The sequence below is a fragment of the Rhinopithecus roxellana genome, chromosome 4 (assembly GCF_007565055.1).
Source record: "Rhinopithecus roxellana isolate Shanxi Qingling chromosome 4, ASM756505v1, whole genome shotgun sequence".
Taxonomy (NCBI): Eukaryota; Metazoa; Chordata; class Mammalia; order Primates; family Cercopithecidae; genus Rhinopithecus; species Rhinopithecus roxellana.
The window spans coordinates 26,857,022-26,874,595 of NC_044552.1; the positions used below are offsets into that span (position 1 = coordinate 26,857,022).

The 17,574-nt window shown below is 51.6% G+C and overlaps 3 protein-coding genes across 5 annotated transcripts; 2 read left to right on the plus strand and 1 right to left on the minus strand.

Annotated features, from left to right (window-relative positions):
- The first annotated feature begins 81 nt into the window (after positions 1-81).
- On the plus strand, positions 82-4,517 carry RPS18 (ribosomal protein S18). The gene is made up of 6 exons (XM_010357857.1): positions 82-182; positions 667-765; positions 3,806-3,892; positions 3,974-4,075; positions 4,185-4,276; positions 4,401-4,517. The coding sequence occupies exons 1-6, from the start codon at positions 180-182 to the stop codon at positions 4,474-4,476; spliced, it is 459 nt and encodes a 152-aa protein (XP_010356159.1). The 5' UTR covers positions 82-179; the 3' UTR covers positions 4,477-4,517.
- A 569-nt stretch (positions 4,518-5,086) lies between these two features.
- On the plus strand, positions 5,087-12,206 carry B3GALT4 (beta-1,3-galactosyltransferase 4). The gene is made up of 2 exons (XM_010357856.2): positions 5,087-7,008; positions 11,727-12,206. The coding sequence occupies exon 1, from the start codon at positions 5,410-5,412 to the stop codon at positions 6,559-6,561; it is 1,152 nt and encodes a 383-aa protein (XP_010356158.1). The 5' UTR covers positions 5,087-5,409; the 3' UTR covers positions 6,562-7,008; positions 11,727-12,206.
- Positions 7,103-17,566, minus strand: WDR46 (WD repeat domain 46). Of its 3 annotated transcripts, XM_010357855.2 has the most exons (15): positions 17,146-17,554; positions 16,839-17,048; positions 16,655-16,735; positions 16,399-16,511; positions 16,189-16,276; positions 15,998-16,059; positions 15,632-15,736; positions 15,374-15,524; positions 15,108-15,243; positions 14,810-14,909; positions 8,400-8,713; positions 8,155-8,249; positions 7,744-7,839; positions 7,495-7,608; positions 7,103-7,374 (listed from the first exon to the last, which is right to left on the minus strand). In XM_010357855.2, the coding sequence occupies exons 1-15, from the start codon at positions 17,212-17,214 to the stop codon at positions 7,270-7,272; spliced, it is 1,839 nt and encodes a 612-aa protein (XP_010356157.2). In that variant the 5' UTR covers positions 17,215-17,554; the 3' UTR covers positions 7,103-7,269. The 3 variants fall into 3 exon arrangements, with proteins under 3 accessions (XP_010356157.2, XP_010356156.2, XP_030784134.1); XM_010357854.2 differs by having other exon boundaries at positions 7,103-7,608; positions 17,146-17,566; XM_030928274.1 differs by lacking the exon at positions 17,146-17,554 and having other exon boundaries at positions 7,103-7,608; positions 16,811-16,931.
- Positions 17,567-17,574: the final 8 nt, after the last annotated feature.

The window sequence follows — 17,574 nt, forward strand, 5'->3', positions numbered from 1 at the left end:
GAAGTTGTGGTACCCAAGCCATACTCTCCTAAATCCAGCCAGGTCAGGCTGAAACAGTTTCCGGAAGCACTTCTCCTAGATCGCTCCGCCTCTTCCTCCTGAAAGCTATATAATGATACCGCGTCACTTCCGCTCTCTCTTCCACAGGAGGCTTACACGCCGCCGCTTGTGCTGCCGCCATGGTAAGCCTGGAATCCGTGCCGTGATCCAGCGACATCGCAACTCGGGCAAGGAAAGCCGGCTGTTGGGGTTCTGGAAACGCCCTGTCCTGAGGGCCCGAGACTTTCCGTATGAAGCCTTGGATCGCGCCCTTGGAAAGGGACACCAAAGATTTCCAGTTTCGGAGAGCGGGCCCGAGGAAGGGTCACTGCCCTGGCTCACGGAAGCTGCCTAAGGCTTGGGCGTGTATGGGGAACTCTGGCTTCCGCCACGCACTTTTGGGAATGGGCAGGAGACCTGCCTCCTCTCTCCAAAGGTTGCATCATGTGCCTACTCTGCAGGACTGAGGAGTTTGCTGTGTGATGTGAAAACCTTAGGGGTGGGGATCGGGTGTCTTTGCCACTTGTGTGACAGGCTTAACCGTTTTGTATGAAGTTCGTTTGCCTTACAACCTTACTGTTTGATAGTTTACTGTGTCTAATTTCTACCCCGTACTTTTTAAACCAGTCTCTAGTGATCCCTGAAAAGTTCCAGCATATTTTGCGAGTACTCAACACCAACATCGATGGGCGGCGGAAAATAGCCTTTGCCATCACTGCCATTAAGGTAAGTAAAGTAGGGTAAGGAATAGGGAATGTAAATGAGAATTGGGTTGTGAAGACATAAGCAAAAATGAAGCAAGGTTGGGGAGACTTGAGTCTCATCCAGATCACCTTGACTGCTGGATTAAGAAAAGAAAGTGGTTTAGGAAGAGACTAATCTCTTTAGCACTTACCACATTTACCACAGAAAATAAGTGATTAAAGCCGAGAGAGTGGTCTAAGGTCGAGCCAAAACATTTCCACCCGGGGAAGTGGGGAGTAGGTATGGTTGCTCACCCGAATTCGCTAAGGTTTTCCTGAACCGTGAGATCCTTCTGGATTCGGTTTCTTTACCCACCCCGCCATCATAACAGCAACGCTTCCTGTGAAATTTATATTCCCTGAGAATTGGAGGATTACTGGGCATCTTGAGGGATGAGTAGAAATGCCAACAGATAAAAAGTGTGAAGAAACTTGTAGATGGAGGGTGGAAGAAGTATGAGCAGGACATTTACTCATATGTCACTCCTGTCGAAGTGTGAAGGAGTACATCTCTCTCTTTGGCTTTTAAGAATCGAATCAGTAAATGCAAGAACAATTAATTTCACTTGGGTATTTCTCTCCACAAACCTAATAAACTCCTGGCTTTCTAGATAGACACGTTATTTTTTTTTTTTTTTAAGTCGGAATTTGTAGTTAGTTGTGGAAATAGCCTACCAGTATGTGTCCACTTCATGGGTGCAGGGCTAGTCCTGTCTTACAGTTCTTGGCTTCTGTTGCATGGTAGATACTTAGGCGACATTAGCGAGTGGATAGTAGTAGGGATACTGTTGGCTGGTTTAAGGGATGTGTAGAGGAAAATTCCTTCTGTTGGGTGCTCTGTGAAACTAATAAGGCAGGCAGTGTGAAATACTGTACTTAGATACTTGTTGTGAGGCTTAAGTAGAGGTGCACCATTCAGAAGTGTAATAGAGAAGAATAACCTTCTTGGATGAAGGTTATTCTAACTAAAATTAGAAATCTAACTAAAATTAGAAATCTCATTTTATCTATCTCTCTTCCCACTCTCATTTTGAAGTAAATCTTCATTTGTAAACACATAATTAAATTTGAGGCTGAGTGCGGTGGCTCACTTTGGAGGCTGAAGTGGGTGAATCCCCTGAGGTCAGGAATGCAAGACCAGCCTGGCCAACATGGTGAAACCTCGTCATTTAATTAATAAATTTGAAAGACCCTGCTCTCTTCTGAATAAACCTAATAATTTGACCCTTGGTCACGTTTATTTATTTATTCTGAGACCCAGGCTGGAGTGCAGTGGTGTGATCTCATCTCACTGCAACTTCAGCCTCCCAAGTAGCTGAGATTACAGACACACGCCCAGCTAATTTTTGTATTTTTAGAAGAGATGGGGTTTCACCATGTTGGTCAGGCTGGTCTTCAACTTCTGACCTCAGGTGATCCATCCACCTTAGCCTCCCAAAGTGCTGGGATTACAGGCTTGAGCCACTGCACCCAGCCACATTTATTTTTTGAGACGCTGTCGCCCAGGCTGGAGTGGCGGAATCACCGTTCACTGCAGCCTTGACCTGCAGGGCTCAAGTCAATCCTCCTGCCTCAACTTCCCAAGTAGTTGGGGCTATAAGTGTGCACCACCACCACGTCTGGCTAATCTGGATCTTGCTGTGTTGTCCAAGCTGGTCTGGAACTCCTGGGCTCAGTGACCCTCCAGCCTCAGCCTCCCAGCTCATGCTCATTACAGGCATGAGCCACTGTGAAGCGAACCCTTGATCTCTCTGTCTTGCAGAGAGGAACTGCCATTTGTTTTAGTTTCCTGGGGCCTACTATAACAAGTTCATATAAACTAGGAAAATTACAGCACTGGAGGCACTTAAGAACCTTGCCTCTTCCTATCTTCTGGTGGTTACCAGTAATCCTTAGTGTTCCTTGGCTTGTAACTGCATTACTTCAATCTGTTGCTGTCATCTCATGGTCCTCTTCATGTCTCTCTCATGATTTGTCCTTGGATCTAGAGCCCACCCTAATCAAAGATAACTTCATTTTACCTAATTATTTCTGTGAAGACCTTATTTCCAAATAGGGCCACATTCTGAGGTTCTAGATGGACAAAATGAGGGGCAGGGCTTACTATTCAGTTCATCCTTCACTCTCCAAATCACTTTGGTTCATGAGTTTAGATGGCATGGGTGCTAGTGCTGGTGTTGATATGATGCTACCAATGTAAGCATTAGATTTTTTTTATAATCACTTGGGCGATCAGTTCTGGGCACTGACAAAATTCAGTTTGTGATCTTGGAATACTTTGATTATAGGGATACAGGGATTTGCCTTAGAGATTCCGAGGAACTGACAGCCCAAGTACCTTAATCAGAGCCTGTAACTCGTAAGACTCTGGTTTACTGCATCAACTTGGAGAGGCAGGCCCCTTGTTCTCCTAAATGCAAGAATCAGAAGGCACTTAGTGACAAATACATAATGCTGAGCAATGAGGAGAAAACCCTGCTTTCAAAGGGTTGTCTATAATAAATTCTGTGTTCATGATTCAGTCGTGCCCCTGAACAAAGTAAACTTTTTTTTTTTTTTTTTTTTTTGAGACGGGGTTTCTGTCTCTCGCCCAGGTTTGAGTGTGGTGGTGTGATCTCGGCTTGCTGTGACCTCCGCCTCACAGGTTCAAGCAATTCTGCCACAGCCTCCCAAGTAGCTGGGATTACAGGCGCCCGCCACCATGCTCGGCTGATTTTTTGTATTTTTAGTAGGGTTTCACCATGTTGGCCAGGCTGGTTTCAAACTCCTGCCCTCAAAGTCATCCGCCCACCTGGGCCTCCCAAAGTGCTAGGATTACAGGCGTGAGCCACTGCGTGCGGCCCAAAGTTAACCTTCTATCTAATGGTTTATATCTGGAAAGGTGGGTGAGGAAAGGGTGACCTAGGGGATTGCAAAATAGATTATTGCAGATCCTACCTTTGTGCGCTTTTTGAATAATGAGGCTATAAAGGAATTTAAAAATCAGATTGAACCCTAATTCCGAAAACCCTCACTTCATTCAGGGTGTGGGCCGAAGATATGCTCATGTGGTGTTGAGGAAAGCAGACATTGACCTCACCAAGAGGGCGGGAGAACTCACTGAGGATGAGGTGAGGACAAGGAAGGGGGCTGGGGGTGGGGTCAGCCTCAGAAAGGGGGCCATGTAGATCTGACCTTGTCCTGCCTGCCAGGTGGAACGTGTGATCACCATTATGCAGAATCCACGCCAGTACAAGATCCCAGACTGGTTCTTGAACAGACAGAAGGATGTAAAGGATGGAAAATATAGCCAGGTGTGTACTGAAATGAGGGCAGGATTAGAGGAAGGGTGGAGGATCCTGATAGAATTGGGCATAGGTGGTCAGGGGATGAAACATCCCTTGCCACCTCCTCTGAATCCAGGTCCTAGCCAATGGTCTGGACAACAAGCTCCGTGAAGACCTGGAGCGACTGAAGAAGATTCGGGCCCATAGAGGGCTGCGCCACTTCTGGGGGTGAGTGAGGGGTCTCATCTCCCTGCCTACCTCGACTCACAGCATTCCTCCTACTCGCTCTTCCTTTTCCCCAGCCTTTCTTTGTGCTGTGTATGACCTATGACCCTTCTCTTTTTACCTGCAGCCTTCGTGTCCGAGGCCAGCACACCAAGACCACTGGCCGCCGTGGCCGCACCGTGGGTGTGTCCAAGAAGAAATAAGTCTGTAGGCCTTGTCTGTTAATAAATAGTTTATATACCTATGGCTTCCTGTCCTTTCTGTCCATTCTAATAGGGAATGTTAAAGTGCTGGGTCCCTTTTCCATTTAGAGCTGCCCTACTCAGTTGCCCACACAGTGCTATTGGTTTTAGCAGTGGTGATACTGGAGACCCTTCTGTCTCCCTATGTGTAGCTAGTGATGTCCCTCTCTGTAAAGAGAAATGTGAGGGGAAAACAATTCCCAGCCTCAAGGGGGTGACCCAGGCCAGTTTAGAGACCAATCCCCTGGGGTTGGTGTGCAGCATGGTTGTGGAGTGGGTAGCTGAGCCTAGACAGTTGCAGTTCAGGTGGGTTTGCAGGTCCTGGTCACTCTGGGTTTTTGTTTTTAAAAAAGGGGTCATCTAGTTAAAAGAGAAAATCTTTGGGGCTGTGACCAAAGCAACAAAGGCAAAAACACAGATGTTGGTTATAAAGGGTGTGGTCCCCCTGGTGGAATACGTGGGTGGGTTGGGATGGGGAGTGGCTGGACAGACCGGTCTCGCTCCATTTGGTGCCACTCCACCCGCCCGGGTTTCCGCGCCCTGCCGCGCTGCTCCGACGCCGCTTCCGGCGGGGATGGGAGCGCGCAGCGCGGAAGCGGGTGGCAGGCCGGCCGCCAGGGCGAGGCGGGGGAGGGGCCATGAGTGCCGCAGTCGGCCAGCCATGGAGCGGAGCTTGCTGGCGGCGAGGCCGAGACGACAAGGTAGCCACCCCTGCAGCATGCCTCGACCGCGGTCCGCACCGCCTTCCCCCGACCCCCAGGGTACGCTGGTCCCGGTCGCGCGCTCAGCCCTCCGCATCCCAGGCGTGGTCGGTTAAATCCCGGCCGTGACCCAGGCTCGGGCAGCTAGTCTCCGCCCTTCGCTCTCCGGATTCCCCTTGGAGTGCGCCGCACCATGCCGCTCAGGCTCTTCCGGCGCCTGCTCCTCACCGCTCTGCTGCTGGTGATCGTCTGGACCCTCTTCGGGCCTTCGGGGTTGGGGGAGGAGCTGCTGAGCCTCTCACTAGCCTCCCTGCTCCCAGCCCCCGCCTCACCGGGGCCGCCCCTGGCCCTGCCCCGCCTCTTGATCCCCAACCAGGAAGCTTGCGGTGGTCCCGGGGCTCCTCCCTTCCTGCTCATCCTGGTGTGCACGGCACCGGAAAACCTGAACCAGAGAAACGCCATTCGGGCCTCGTGGGGCGGGCTGCGCGAGGCCCGGGGACTCAGGGTACAGACGCTATTCCTGCTGGGAGAGCCGAACGCACAGCACCCCGTGTGGGGCTCCCAGGGGAACGACTTGGCCTCGGAGTCAGCAGCCCAGGGGGATATCTTGCAGGCCGCCTTCCAGGACTCCTACCGCAACCTCACTCTCAAGACCCTCAGCGGGCTGAACTGGGCTGAGAAACACTGCCCCATGGCCCGATACGTCCTCAAGACGGACGATGATGTGTATGTCAACGTCCCCGAACTGGTATCAGAGCTGGTCTTGCGAGGGGGCCGTTGGGAGCAATGGGAGAGAAGCACGGAACCCCAGAGAGAGGCTGAGGTTGGAAATGAACAGCAGGAAGGAGGCCAGGCCTTGCACAGCGAGGAAGTGCCTCTTCTGTACCTGGGCCGGGTGCACTGGCGAGTGAACCCCTCTCGGACACCAGGGGGCAGGCACCGTGTATCAGAGGAGCAGTGGCCTCACACCTGGGGCCCCTTCCCACCCTATGCCTCAGGCACGGGGTATGTGCTCTCAGCGTCTGCTGTGCAGCTCATTCTCAAGGTAGCCAGCCGGGCACCCCCTCTCCCATTAGAGGATGTCTTTGTGGGGGTAAGTGCCCGACGAGGAGGCCTCGCCCCAACACAGTGTGTCAAGCTGGCTGGTGCCACCCACTACCCGCTAGACCGGTGCTGCTATGGGAAATTCCTGCTGACGTCCCACAGGCTGGACCCCTGGAAGATGCAGGAAGCCTGGAAGCTGGTGGGTGGCTCTGACGGGGAAAGGACTGCACCCTTTTGCTCCTGGTTCCAGGGAGTCCTGGGTATCCTGCGGTGTCGAGCAATAGCCTGGCTTCACAGCTGAGAGTGCCTGGGGCCACAGGAAAGGCAGGAACAGGACCTTCTCTCTCCCAGGCCCAACGCAGGGGCCCTCACTGGCTGCAGCTGATCTGTTTCCTCATACCAGATCCTCAGTCTCACTAAAGACAGGGATATGGGAGACACCCAGGGGCCTGGCCCGCCAGCCTGAAAGATGGTCATCAGGAAGAGAAGAAGAAAAAAATGCTGCAGCTGTTCTCTCAAGCTAGGGCAGAAGAGGGCTGTCAAGCTCCTCAATAAACTTGTCTCCACTTCTTCTTCGAGTGCAGTGTGGTCTTCACCAGGACCCCCAGAACAACACAAACCTGGAGACCCCAGAGGCTGCCAGACCCTGCTTCATGGGAAGGACATCTCCAGGGACATGGGAGAGAGGACAGCCTCTCTGAGGAGGAAGGCCCCTAAAAGGCAAAGCTAAGGCCACAGCAGCCACAAGGTATGGGGGTAGAGGCAGGACACACTCCTCTGATCCTAGAATGGCCTCATGCTGGGCAAGGGGGAGGGGTCCACAAGATGATCCAGACACATTATCCAAAAAATCGCTTTCCTCTTTAATACCAACCCACCCCAGGAGCCAGCTGTCCACCCCCAGTTGGGGAAAGGACCACAGTGCCCCACCTCCTTGTTCCAGGGAACACTCTTTTCCCTACAGGTGATCTTGGGGAGAGACGGTTCCCAGGCAACCCTGGAGTCTGGCTCAGCGCACAAATCTGTCCAGGGCAGATGGCCAGGCCCCCGTGGACTTGGCCTTCACTTCCTTATGCCGCTGCTGCTGCTGCTGAAGGCTCTGCCGGACCTTGTCCTGGGGACCGGAGAGGGGGAGGACACAGGGACAGTGAGAAGTGGCAGGCTGACAAGGGCAGAGGCACAAGCAGGAGGGTGCAGCCTGTGGAAGGCCCGGCCCATCCCAATACTCATCTACCCTGTGTTCCTCATCCATGACCTTCCTCTTCCTCTTCACCAGGCTTGCTGTGGAGCTACGGCCCTTCTGCTTTGGCTTTGGCTGGAAGGGAGCCTTAGCCTCCGGGTCATAGCCCTGAGGGAGGGGACAGGAGTGAAATCTGTTACAGCCTCGGTCTGAGTCAAGGAACTGGCAGCACCCACCTGCTGGCCACACTTCTGGCCAGTGGGGGAGAAGACAGGCCTGGGCATTCAGGGGCCTGCTGCATACCAGCCTCTCTATCCGCTCCTTCTTTCCCTGCTCCAGAGAGATGACATCCACCTTGGCCAGGGCTCGTGGGTCAAGACAAATAAGCTCTGCAGGTACCTGGGGGTTTCACAGAGGGATAGGACTCAGCAAGGAGCCACAGGAGGGTAGCACCAAAAAGGGAAGCCAGGAAGGCTGCTGAACCCCTCTATCCAGGACCCCCAGCATGAGACCTCAGAATAGCTTTCTCTACCTCCAACCCAAAACCACATGCATACCTTCCCCAGCAGCAGGGGCCTCACAACCATGCTGCACACCAACCAGCAGGGGAACCTCACCTTCTCCAACAGGGGCAATCTCACCCTCTCCGCCAGGGGGAACCCTGACCCTCTCCAGGAGAGGGGAGCCTCACCCTCTCCAGAAGGGAAGCCTCACCTTCTCTAGCAGGGCCTTCACCTCCCACTCCTGGCGTTGCTTCCGGCTTCTGTAAGGATTACTCTCCAGGCCATCAAAGTTGGGCTCACCGGCCCCTGAAGGGAGGGAGGGAGGAGCATGGAGCCGTAAGGAAAAATGTAAGTCCAACAGCTCCAGCCCAACCAATCCCCCAGCTCCTGGATGTCTCGGGCCCAAACTTCCACCCAGAGTTCATTCACTTCAAGCCCCATCCCTGGCCCACTCACCAGGGACCAGCATGCTGGTGATGCCCCCACTGTGCCCCACCCCTAGCACATCTTCAAAGGGGCAGAACTGAAGGCCATGCACAGGGCCTGAGAGCCGGTGGGTGAGGTAGGGCTGTTCAAGGGAGGGTGGGCTGGCCTTGCCCTGCCCTGCCCAGATGTTGACAACGTCACCCATTCCCGCCACCAGCAGTCCCCTCTGGGAGAAGGCCAGGTGTCCTGCTCCATGGGGCAGGGTCCGAGTGCTCAGAGGCTGGTAGGTCCCTCTCAAGTCAAAGATTTTCAGCTGGTGGTCTAGGCCAGAGGTGGCCATGTACCTGGTGAGAGAAGAGGGATCAATTAATCTGTCAGTAAATGGGTTTACCAAGCAAGCTGTGGCCAAGTCCAGGCATCAAGTCTGGCTGGGGAGAAAAAGATTAATAGTAATAACCACTACCATCACCCTGAACACTCCACAGGCATCCTCTTGGTTAAGCTGCACACAACTCTATTTTTATTTCCCTTTAAGAGGTGAGGAAACTGGAGCTCCGGGAAAGGAAAGCTAGGTCAGTGGATGGTCAGGCCTATCTCTTTAGCATCTGCCTCTCATCTGCTAACACCACACAGCCCTCTCAAGACACGGGAGTCAAAAGGAGCACCCACACGACAGGCTGCACCTAAATGTGATGTCCCTCTGTACACACATGCAGCACACAGCCCAGCAAGGGGAAAGAGCATTTGCAGTGGTCAGAAAGGCTTCATAGGAAAGGTAGGATTTGACCCATTCTAGGTAATTCTCAAAAAAGTACAGGAAAGAGATACACAGCAGGTTCAAATGCATTGACACCAGAGTGTGGAGACTGAGAGGGAAGCAGAGGTTATGTTAGCAGGATGGCTGGGAAACATGGTCAGGAAAATCAGGAGCGGAAAACTTGTGGGGTTTCTTTAAAGTCAGACCGAGGACCCACAGCTCACAATCCCAACGTTGCTCTCTGGCAATGACAAATCACAAACTGAAGGCTCCAAGGACTTGAGAAGACCTACTCAGGAAGTGGTGAAGCAACCCATGGCCTGCCCCTCTGTGTGCTTTCCCTGGAAGGAGGGAGGGAAGGTTGGGACCAAATCCTCTCCAGGAATCATGTACTGCATAAGTTGTTTACTTTCAGAAGTTGGAGTTTCTTTTCTTTTTTTTGAGACAGGGTCTCACTCTGTTGCCCAAGCTGGAGTGCAGTGGTGTGACCTTGGCTCACCGCAGCCTCTGCCTCCCTGGTTCAAGTGATTCTCGTGCCTCAGCCTCCCAAGTAGCTGGGATTACAGGCATGTGCCACCACGGCTAATTTTTGTGTTTTTAGTAGAGTCAGGGTTTCGCCATGTTGGCCATGCTGGTCTTGAACTCCTGGCCTCAAATGACCTCAAATGACCTCCTCTGCCTCCTAAAGTGCTGGGATTACAGGTGAGGTTGGAGTTTCTAAGTTCAAGTTATTCCTTGAAGAGGGAAGCTGAAGGGGAACCAGCCAGGTAGGGGATGTATGTTTGCCAAGAGGCCAAGGACTCTCTTTTGCCTTGGCTGTGAACCCAGAAGAAGGGAACTAAAGAGTTTTTATGAGCAGAGACTTGCACAATGATGGAGCCCAAGGGAGGCCCAACTGGATACTTCCGACAAGATAATCAGGGCCCTGACTTTACCACAGAGAAAGGCCATCAGTGCAAACCAGGAATTACCGAGCGCTCCTGGAACACAGGGTCACATCCTTTGGTGAACTAACAACTCAAGGATGCATGCTGGCTCTTCTCCCCTCCACACACCCATCTATAGGATCCCCTGGGTAAAGACCAGCCCGATGCCAGATGGGAGTCTGGGCCATACTACTGTACTACTAAACCTGCAAGCAGCAGTTCGGCTCTGAGAAGTCAACCCAATCCAATCCTAATGCAGGCTACCAGAACACCTCTTATGAAAGATGGTCGGCTTCATCGCTGGAGTCCCCGTGGCCTATGTGACAAGCTCCTGAGAAGGACCAGAGAAAAGCAGGGATGGGCTGAAGATCACAAGGACCAGAGCTGTTCAGCATCAAGGTGTTGATTAAACCTCAGGCCTCAGCTAACTAGTGATTAAGCGCTAAGCAGAGGAGTGGCTGACCCAGGTAGCCCATGGAGGGCAAGCTACAGCTTTGGCCCAGTGGCCCAGAGATGGCAGAAACCCTTGGGCAGGGCTTCCGACTCTCCTAGAGCCAGGCTGGTATAGATATGGAGTAAAAAGGGCAGAACCAAATCACTTGTTCACAAAGATACAATTACAGAGGCCAGGCCGGGCGCGGTGGCTCAAGCCTGTAATCCCAGCACTTTGGGAGGCCGAGACGGGCGGATCACGAGGTCAGGAGATCGAGACCATCCTGGCTAACATGGTGAAACCCCGTCTCTACTAAAAAATACAAAAAACTAGCCGGGCGAGGTGGCGGGCGCCTGTAGTCCCAGCTACTCAGGAGGTTGAGGCAGGAGAATGGCGTAAACCCGGGAGGCGGAGCTTGCAGTGAGCTGAGATTCGGCCACTGCACTCCAGCCTGGGCGACAGAGCGAGACTCCGTCTCAAAAAAAAAAAAATAAAAAAAATTACAGAGGCCAAAGAAACAATTACAGAGGCCAGGAGCAGTGGCTCAGGCCTATAATCCCAGCACTTTGGGAGACCAGACGGGCAGATCACAAGGTCAGGAGTTCGAGACCAGCCTGGCCAACATAGTGAAATTCCATCTCTATTAAATATACAAAAATGAGCTGCGCGCAGTGGCACGCACCTGTAGTCCCGGCTACTCAGAGGCTGAGGCATAAGAATCACTTGAGCCTAGGAGGCGAAGGTTGCAGTGAACCGAGATCGTGCCACTGCACTCCAGCCTGGGTGACACATCAAGACTCCATCTCGAAAAATAATAATAAATAAATAAATGCATCACCTGGCCAGTCATTCTCAAAAACCATAGCCATGGCCAGGTACTGGCTCATGCCTGTAATCCCAGCACTTTGGGAGGGTGAAGCAGGTGAATCACAATGTCAGTAGTTCAAGACCAGCCTGGCCAAGACGGGGAAACCCCGTCTCTACTAAAAATTTAAAAATTAACCGGGCATGGTGGCGGGTGCATGTAATCCCAGCTACTCAGGAGGCTGAGGCAGGACAATCGCTTGAACCCCTGGGGACAGAGGTTGCAGTGAGATTGCACCACTGCACTCCAGCCTGGGTGACAGAGTGAGACTCTGTCTCAAAAAAAAAAAAAAACCATAGCCACAAGTTTTTATACCTAAAGGGTAACTGGAGCACCACACCAAGGCAGGCTCAATGATTCATCCTTTTATCTCCAGAACTTCAGCACAGAGCCCTGCCCACAGCAGATGCCCAGTGAATACCTGACGAAAGGAATCAGAGGAAAATACAAATCAGAGAGAACAGCTGTGGAAAATGCAGATACTCTCTCAGGAACAGCAGAAATCCAAAGCAGACACCACCTCTACCCCTCACATCAGCCAGACCTGGAGAGAACAATCATCTTGAATGACAATGATGAATACAGCGCTCCCTATTTGCTAAGCACTGTGCTAAACTATATGCCTTAACTCATCTTAATGTCTACAACAGCTTTTATAAGGGCTTTAAACTAGGGCTTGGTAAACTACTGTCCATGGGCCAAACCTGGCCCATCATCTAGTTCTGTATAGCCCACAAGCCAAGAATGGTTTTTACATTTTCAAGTGGTTGAAAAAAAATCAAAAGAATATTTTGAGACTGTGGAAAACTGTATGAAATTCAAATTCCAATATCCACAAATAAAGCTTTATTGGAACATGGCCACTCACTATTTACTTACACCGTGGCTGCTTTTGCTCTACAACACACAGCCGAGTGGTCATGACAGAGACTACGGCATCCTGATTTGCACTCCTGCTTTGTACACTACAAGTCCCAGTGACACAGTCATAAGTGCTTCACAGCATTCTGAGCACCTCACATATCACCTGTCATTACCTAACCGTGTGAAAAGAGGTTTTCAAAGATGAAATACATGAAATCTCTACAGATCAGCATAAACATTAGTATCTACAGTCAAATTTGATCATTTGGAACACTAACTTTGTACATGAACTAGGCAAAATGTTATCCTCAAAAAGACAAATTCAGTGCTTCCCATTAGTAGATCTGTATTACACAAATATCATATTTATTATTATTTTTTAAGACAGGGTCTCACTCTGCTGCCCATGCGAGAGTACAGTGGGATGATCACAGCTCACTGCACCCTTAACCTCCTGTGCTGAGGTGATCCTCCCACCTGAGCCTCCTGAGTAGCTGGGACTACAGGCATGCACCACCACACCCGGCTAAGTTTTCTATCTTTGTAGAGACAGAGTTTTACCATGTCACCCAGGCTGGTTTTGAACTTCTGGGCTCAATCGATCTGCCCACCTCAGCCTACCAAAGTGTTAAGATTACAGGCTTCAGGGGCCGGGCGCGGTGGCTCAAGCCTGTAATCCCAGCACTTTGGGAGGCCGAGACGGGCGGATCACGAGGTCAGGAGATCAAGACCATCTTGGCTAACATGGTGAAACCCCGTCTCTACTAAAAAAATACAAAAAACTAGCCGGGCGACCTGGCGGGCGCCTGTAGTCCCAGCTACTCGGGAGGCTGAGGCAGGAGAATGGCGTAAACCCGGGAGGCGGAGCTTGCAGTGAGCTGAGATCCGGCCACTGCACTCCAGCCCGGGCGACAGAGCGAGACTCCGTCTCAAAAAAAAAAAAAAAAAAAAAAAAAAAAGATTACAGGCTTCAGCTACTGTGTCCAGCCTCATATTATGTTTAACTTTTTTTTTTTCTGAGACAGAGTTTGCTCTTGTTGCCCAGGTTGGAGAGCAATGGCATAATCTCGGCTCACTGCAACCTCTGCCTCCCAAGTTCAAGCGATTCTTCTGCCTCAGCCTCCCAAGTTGCTGGGATTACAGGCCCCTGCCACAACACTCGGCTAATTTTGTGGATTTTTAGTAGAGACAGGGTTTTGCCATGTTGGCCAGGCTGGTCTCGAACTCCTGACCTCAGGTGATCCACCCGCCTCAGCCTCCAAAGTGCTGGGATTACAGGCGTGAGCCATTGCACCTGGCCATATTATGTTTAATTTTATAACTTAAAAATGTGTGGGCCGGGCGCAGTGGCTCACAACTGTAATCCCAGCACTTTGGGAAGCCGAGGCGGGCAGATCACCTGAAGTCAGGAGTTCAAGACCAGCCTGGCCAATATGGTAAAACCCCGTCTCTACAAAAAAATGCAAAAATTAGCTGGTCATGATGGCAGGTGCCTGTAATCCCAACTACTTGGGAGACTGAGGCAGAAGAGTTGCTTGAACCCGGGAGGCAGAGGTTGCAGTGAGCCGAGATCATGCCACTGCACTCCAGCCTGGGAGATAGAGCAAGACTACATCTCCCTCAAAAGATTAAAAAAAAAAAAAAAAAAAAAAAAAGGTCAGGCGCAGTGGCTCACGCCTGTAATCCCAGCACTTTGGGAGGCTGAGGCGGGCAGATCACTTGAGGTCAGGAATTCGAGACCAGCCTGACCAACATGGTGAAAGCCTGTCTCTATTAAAAATACAAAAATTAGCCAGGTGTTGTGCTGGGTGCCTATAGTCCCAGCTCTTCGGGAGGCCAAGGCAGGAGAATCACTTGAACCTAAGAGGCGGAGGTTGCAGTGAGCTGACATTGCGCCATTGCACTCCAGCCTGGGCGTCAGACTGAGACTCCATCTCAAAAAAAAAATTGTGGGCCGGGCGCGGTGGCTCAAGCCTGTAATCCCAGCACATTGGGAGGCCGAGATGGGCGGATCACGAGGTCAAGAGATCGAGACCATCCTGGCTAACACAGTGAAACCCCGTCTCTACTAAAAAAATACAAAAACTAGCTGGGCGAGGTGGCAGGCACCTGTAGTCCCAGCTCCTCGGGAGGCTGAGGCAGGAGAATGGCGTAAACCCGGGAGGCGGAGCTTGCAGTGAGCTGAGATCCGGCCACTGCACTCCAGTCCGGGCGACAGAGCGAGACTCCGCCTCAAAAAAAAAAAACAAAAAAAAAACAAAAAAAAAAATTGTAATAATTTGTTTTCTCTTGGTATTTAAATACCTACACAGTACCCTTTGATTTTACCTCTTATCAGCAAATCATAAAATATTTACTATCTGACTCTTTACAGAAAAAGTTTGTGGACCCTTGAACTAGACACTCATATTTCCATTTTTGGGGTGAGGAAACTGGCACACAAAGGTTATGCAATATGCCCATACTTACAAGGCCCATCAGTGGTAACACTGTGATTTAAACCTGGGCATCCTGGCTTTAGAGTCTGTGCTCCTAAAGCACACTACCCTCCACAACTTTCTGCCCACCTAACACCTCATCCCACCAGTGACTTACGTGCCTGTAGAATCTACTGCCACAGCCCGGACCCCACCACGATGACAGAGAATCTTTGCCAGTGGCTCCTTCATAGCTGGACTCCATAAAGACACAGTACCTGGAAGAGAAGAAGAACCAAAGTTGCTAATACAAACCTAACCCTGAGGTTACTAAACCTGGGAAAGATGGGAACTCAAGACCAACAGATAACAAAAAAGGGAAATAAAAGGGTAACTTTAAGGGACTCATGAAGTATAAATATAGAAGAAACGCACGTCAGGATGGTCAGAGAGTCAAAACTAAGCCAGGTACTGACCATTGCTGTGTCCGAGATGGATGACGGCATTGTAAGGGTTCTGACTCATGACATCGAGCCGCCCAGCTCGAGCATTCAGAGCTGCCACGATCTTCCCCACTGATACATCCAGGTAGGTCAGAAACCCTGTTTCTGACTGAGAAAGAGAGAGACAGAGAGAATGACCCAGTCCTGATTGCCCTCTGTATTCCCTCTCCTGGGGTCCTAAAGGAGAAGTGGTCATCCCAAGGGCTGCCAACCAGTTCCTGAGCTCCACGGCCACTCACAGCTGTAGCCAGGAGGAAGTGGAAGGGCAGGAACTCAAGCCGTGTCACTCGGTCACACCGGCGGATACAGTGGAGCTCAATGCCCTGATTGTCATAGATGTGGAGCCAGCGGTTCTGGGCAACAGCAAGCAGTGCCTCAGAATGGAGAAACCTGGGGGAGAGGAAGAGTGGTTCAATTGGGAAATGAGGTCACAGGCTATCATTCAATCAGGATGGACTATCTCACCCCTACTGACCGCTGACAGTGAGGCCACTGACCGGATGTCCCGCACTGCCTCCATGACGTTGATCTCGCACATAAGCTTCTTTGTTACCCAGTCAAGGGCAGCCACATGACCTCGGCGCCCTCCAAAAGCCAGGTGTCTGTTGGAGGTAAGGGGCAGGCAGGGTGTTAAGGCAGGGGACCACCGACTCAGACAACTTGAGGTCTGCCCCATGCCAGCCCCATCTCTCCAGGTGGGCAGACACATGTTGCTGCAGGTGCTCACCCTCACACCCAAGCAAATCGAAGGACCCTCCCCTCATCAACAACCCAAACATACACTGTGAATGGCTGAAGTGGGCATGGCTAAAGTGGTTAAGGAAACACATCTTAGTTCAAGAGTCACTAGAATTCAACCTTACCTTCCAGTTCGAGAGTAGTTTAGTCTGTAGGGCCCAAACTGCCTCAGATTCAAGTCAAAGTGCTGGGAAAGAGAAGAGTGAAAAAAAAAAAAAAATGAGTACCCTGCAGTAACGCCTTCTTCTAGCCCCCATTCCTCTCTTGTCCTGCACCACCAATCAATCCCTTGGCTCTTTTACCTCTTCAGGCTCACCTTGGCTGCACTTGCAATGTCCACAGCCTCCACAATGTCAGCCTGGCATATCTTTGCTGTGTCTTCCCCATCCTCCCCTTCCAGAAACCTGAAAGCAAGGGTTAGGATAGCAGTAAAGTTTCCCAATATGAAGCAAGTGTACCAACATAAAAACGAGAAAAGACAGTCCTATAAGGCAGGGATTGCGGGTCCAGATTAGGGCCCACTCACCCAGGTTCCTCAGCAAGCAGCAGCTCAGAACGAGCAGCTTTGATACTTGTTTCCTCTTCCTCAGCTTCAGCCACCTCAAGTCGGCTTCGAGTTTTGGCTTTAGAACGTGGTAGCTATAACATTGTTGGTGGGGAGGAGTGGCAGAAGAACCACAGGATAAGTGGGGTCACAGGAGAGCTACCTGGCCCAGGCTCCATTCAACTCACCCAGACACTCCCTGCCTCCAACACTTCCCAACTCTCCGGCTGGACCTCACCTTTCGGGATTTGTCAATGCGACAGAACTTCTGGACCACCTCCACAGGGACGGGGGCGGGGCCTGGGAATGGATCTTGGGCCTAGGAGAAAGGAGAACGCAGTTAGTAGACAGCCTTGGATTGACCCCAACCCTTTCAAAGCACAAGGCGGCCTGCCTTGCCACCCATCAGGTTCCACGTTCACCCCGGACAAGCTCCGCTGGGACTCCGGGTTCTTCCATTCTCGGGGTTTCTTCGGGACCTGAGGCTTCTTAGAAATCCGAGACTTCTTTAATATGTGAGCATTTTTTCGTCTCTGAGGACGGAGCTCCCGATTCTTCTTGTTACAAGGAGGCCCTGCAGAGGCTCCGTCTCTGGTCGGAACGGTCTCTTCCTCCCAGTATCGCCGCGGTTTCTACAAGCAGATCAGGAACTCTGATACTCCGCACCCACGCCCCGCCCCCCCGACCCCGCAGCAAAAAACTTCCTTTCCCACCCAGGGAGGCCGATACCCTTCTCTTGGTCTGAAGTTTGTCTTTCTTGGGCGGGACATCCCTGCCTGACTTGGGGGCTGTCTCCATCTCGCCCACCCGAACGGCGATCCACGTGCAAAACTCCTCTCAGCTGCCCCACAGTCGGCTTGAAAACTCCCGGAAGCCCTCTATCTTTCATCCAATCAGCAGCGTACCAGGTCTGAAGCTCTCTGGGCGCCATCTTGAGTGAGGGCACGCTCTCCTTAGAGGTGCGGAAGAGCACTTGGCACCTTATCACGAGCGGCAGCTTATGCAAGAGTGACTTACAAAAGAAAGGCAGGCCCGGGACCAGGGGCTAAGTAGCGTTGCGGTTTCTTTTTCCGGGTTAGTTTCCCCATCTTGCCTAAAAATATCCTAGTCTAGTCTTTTTAGCAGAAGTCCACTCGCTAAACACGTCAGAACTACACT

Bases quoted from the DNA above. Each gene is read 5' to 3' on its own strand.
- RPS18 (XM_010357857.1), top strand. The intron at 766-3,805 runs GTAAGTAAAGTA...CACTTCATTCAG, and splicing joins TTGCCATCACTGCCATTAAG to GGTGTGGGCCGAAGATATGC. The intron at 4,277-4,400 runs GTGAGTGAGGGG...TTTTACCTGCAG, and splicing joins GGGCTGCGCCACTTCTGGGG to CCTTCGTGTCCGAGGCCAGC.
- WDR46 (XM_010357854.2), bottom strand. From the start codon at position 17,214: ATGGAGACAGCCCCCAAGTCAGGCAGGGATGTCCCGCCCAAGAAAGAC. The intron at 7,840-8,154 runs GTGAGGCTTCCC...TGAAACCCCCAG, and splicing joins TGAAGGCCCTGCTAGAGAAG to GTACCTGCAGAGCTTATTTG. The intron at 7,609-7,743 runs GTATGCAGCAGG...CCCCTCCCTCAG, and splicing joins AGGAGCGGATAGAGAGGCTG to GGCTATGACCCGGAGGCTAA.
- B3GALT4 (XM_010357856.2), top strand. From the start codon at position 5,410: ATGCCGCTCAGGCTCTTCCGGCGCCTGCTCCTCACCGCTCTGCTGCTG.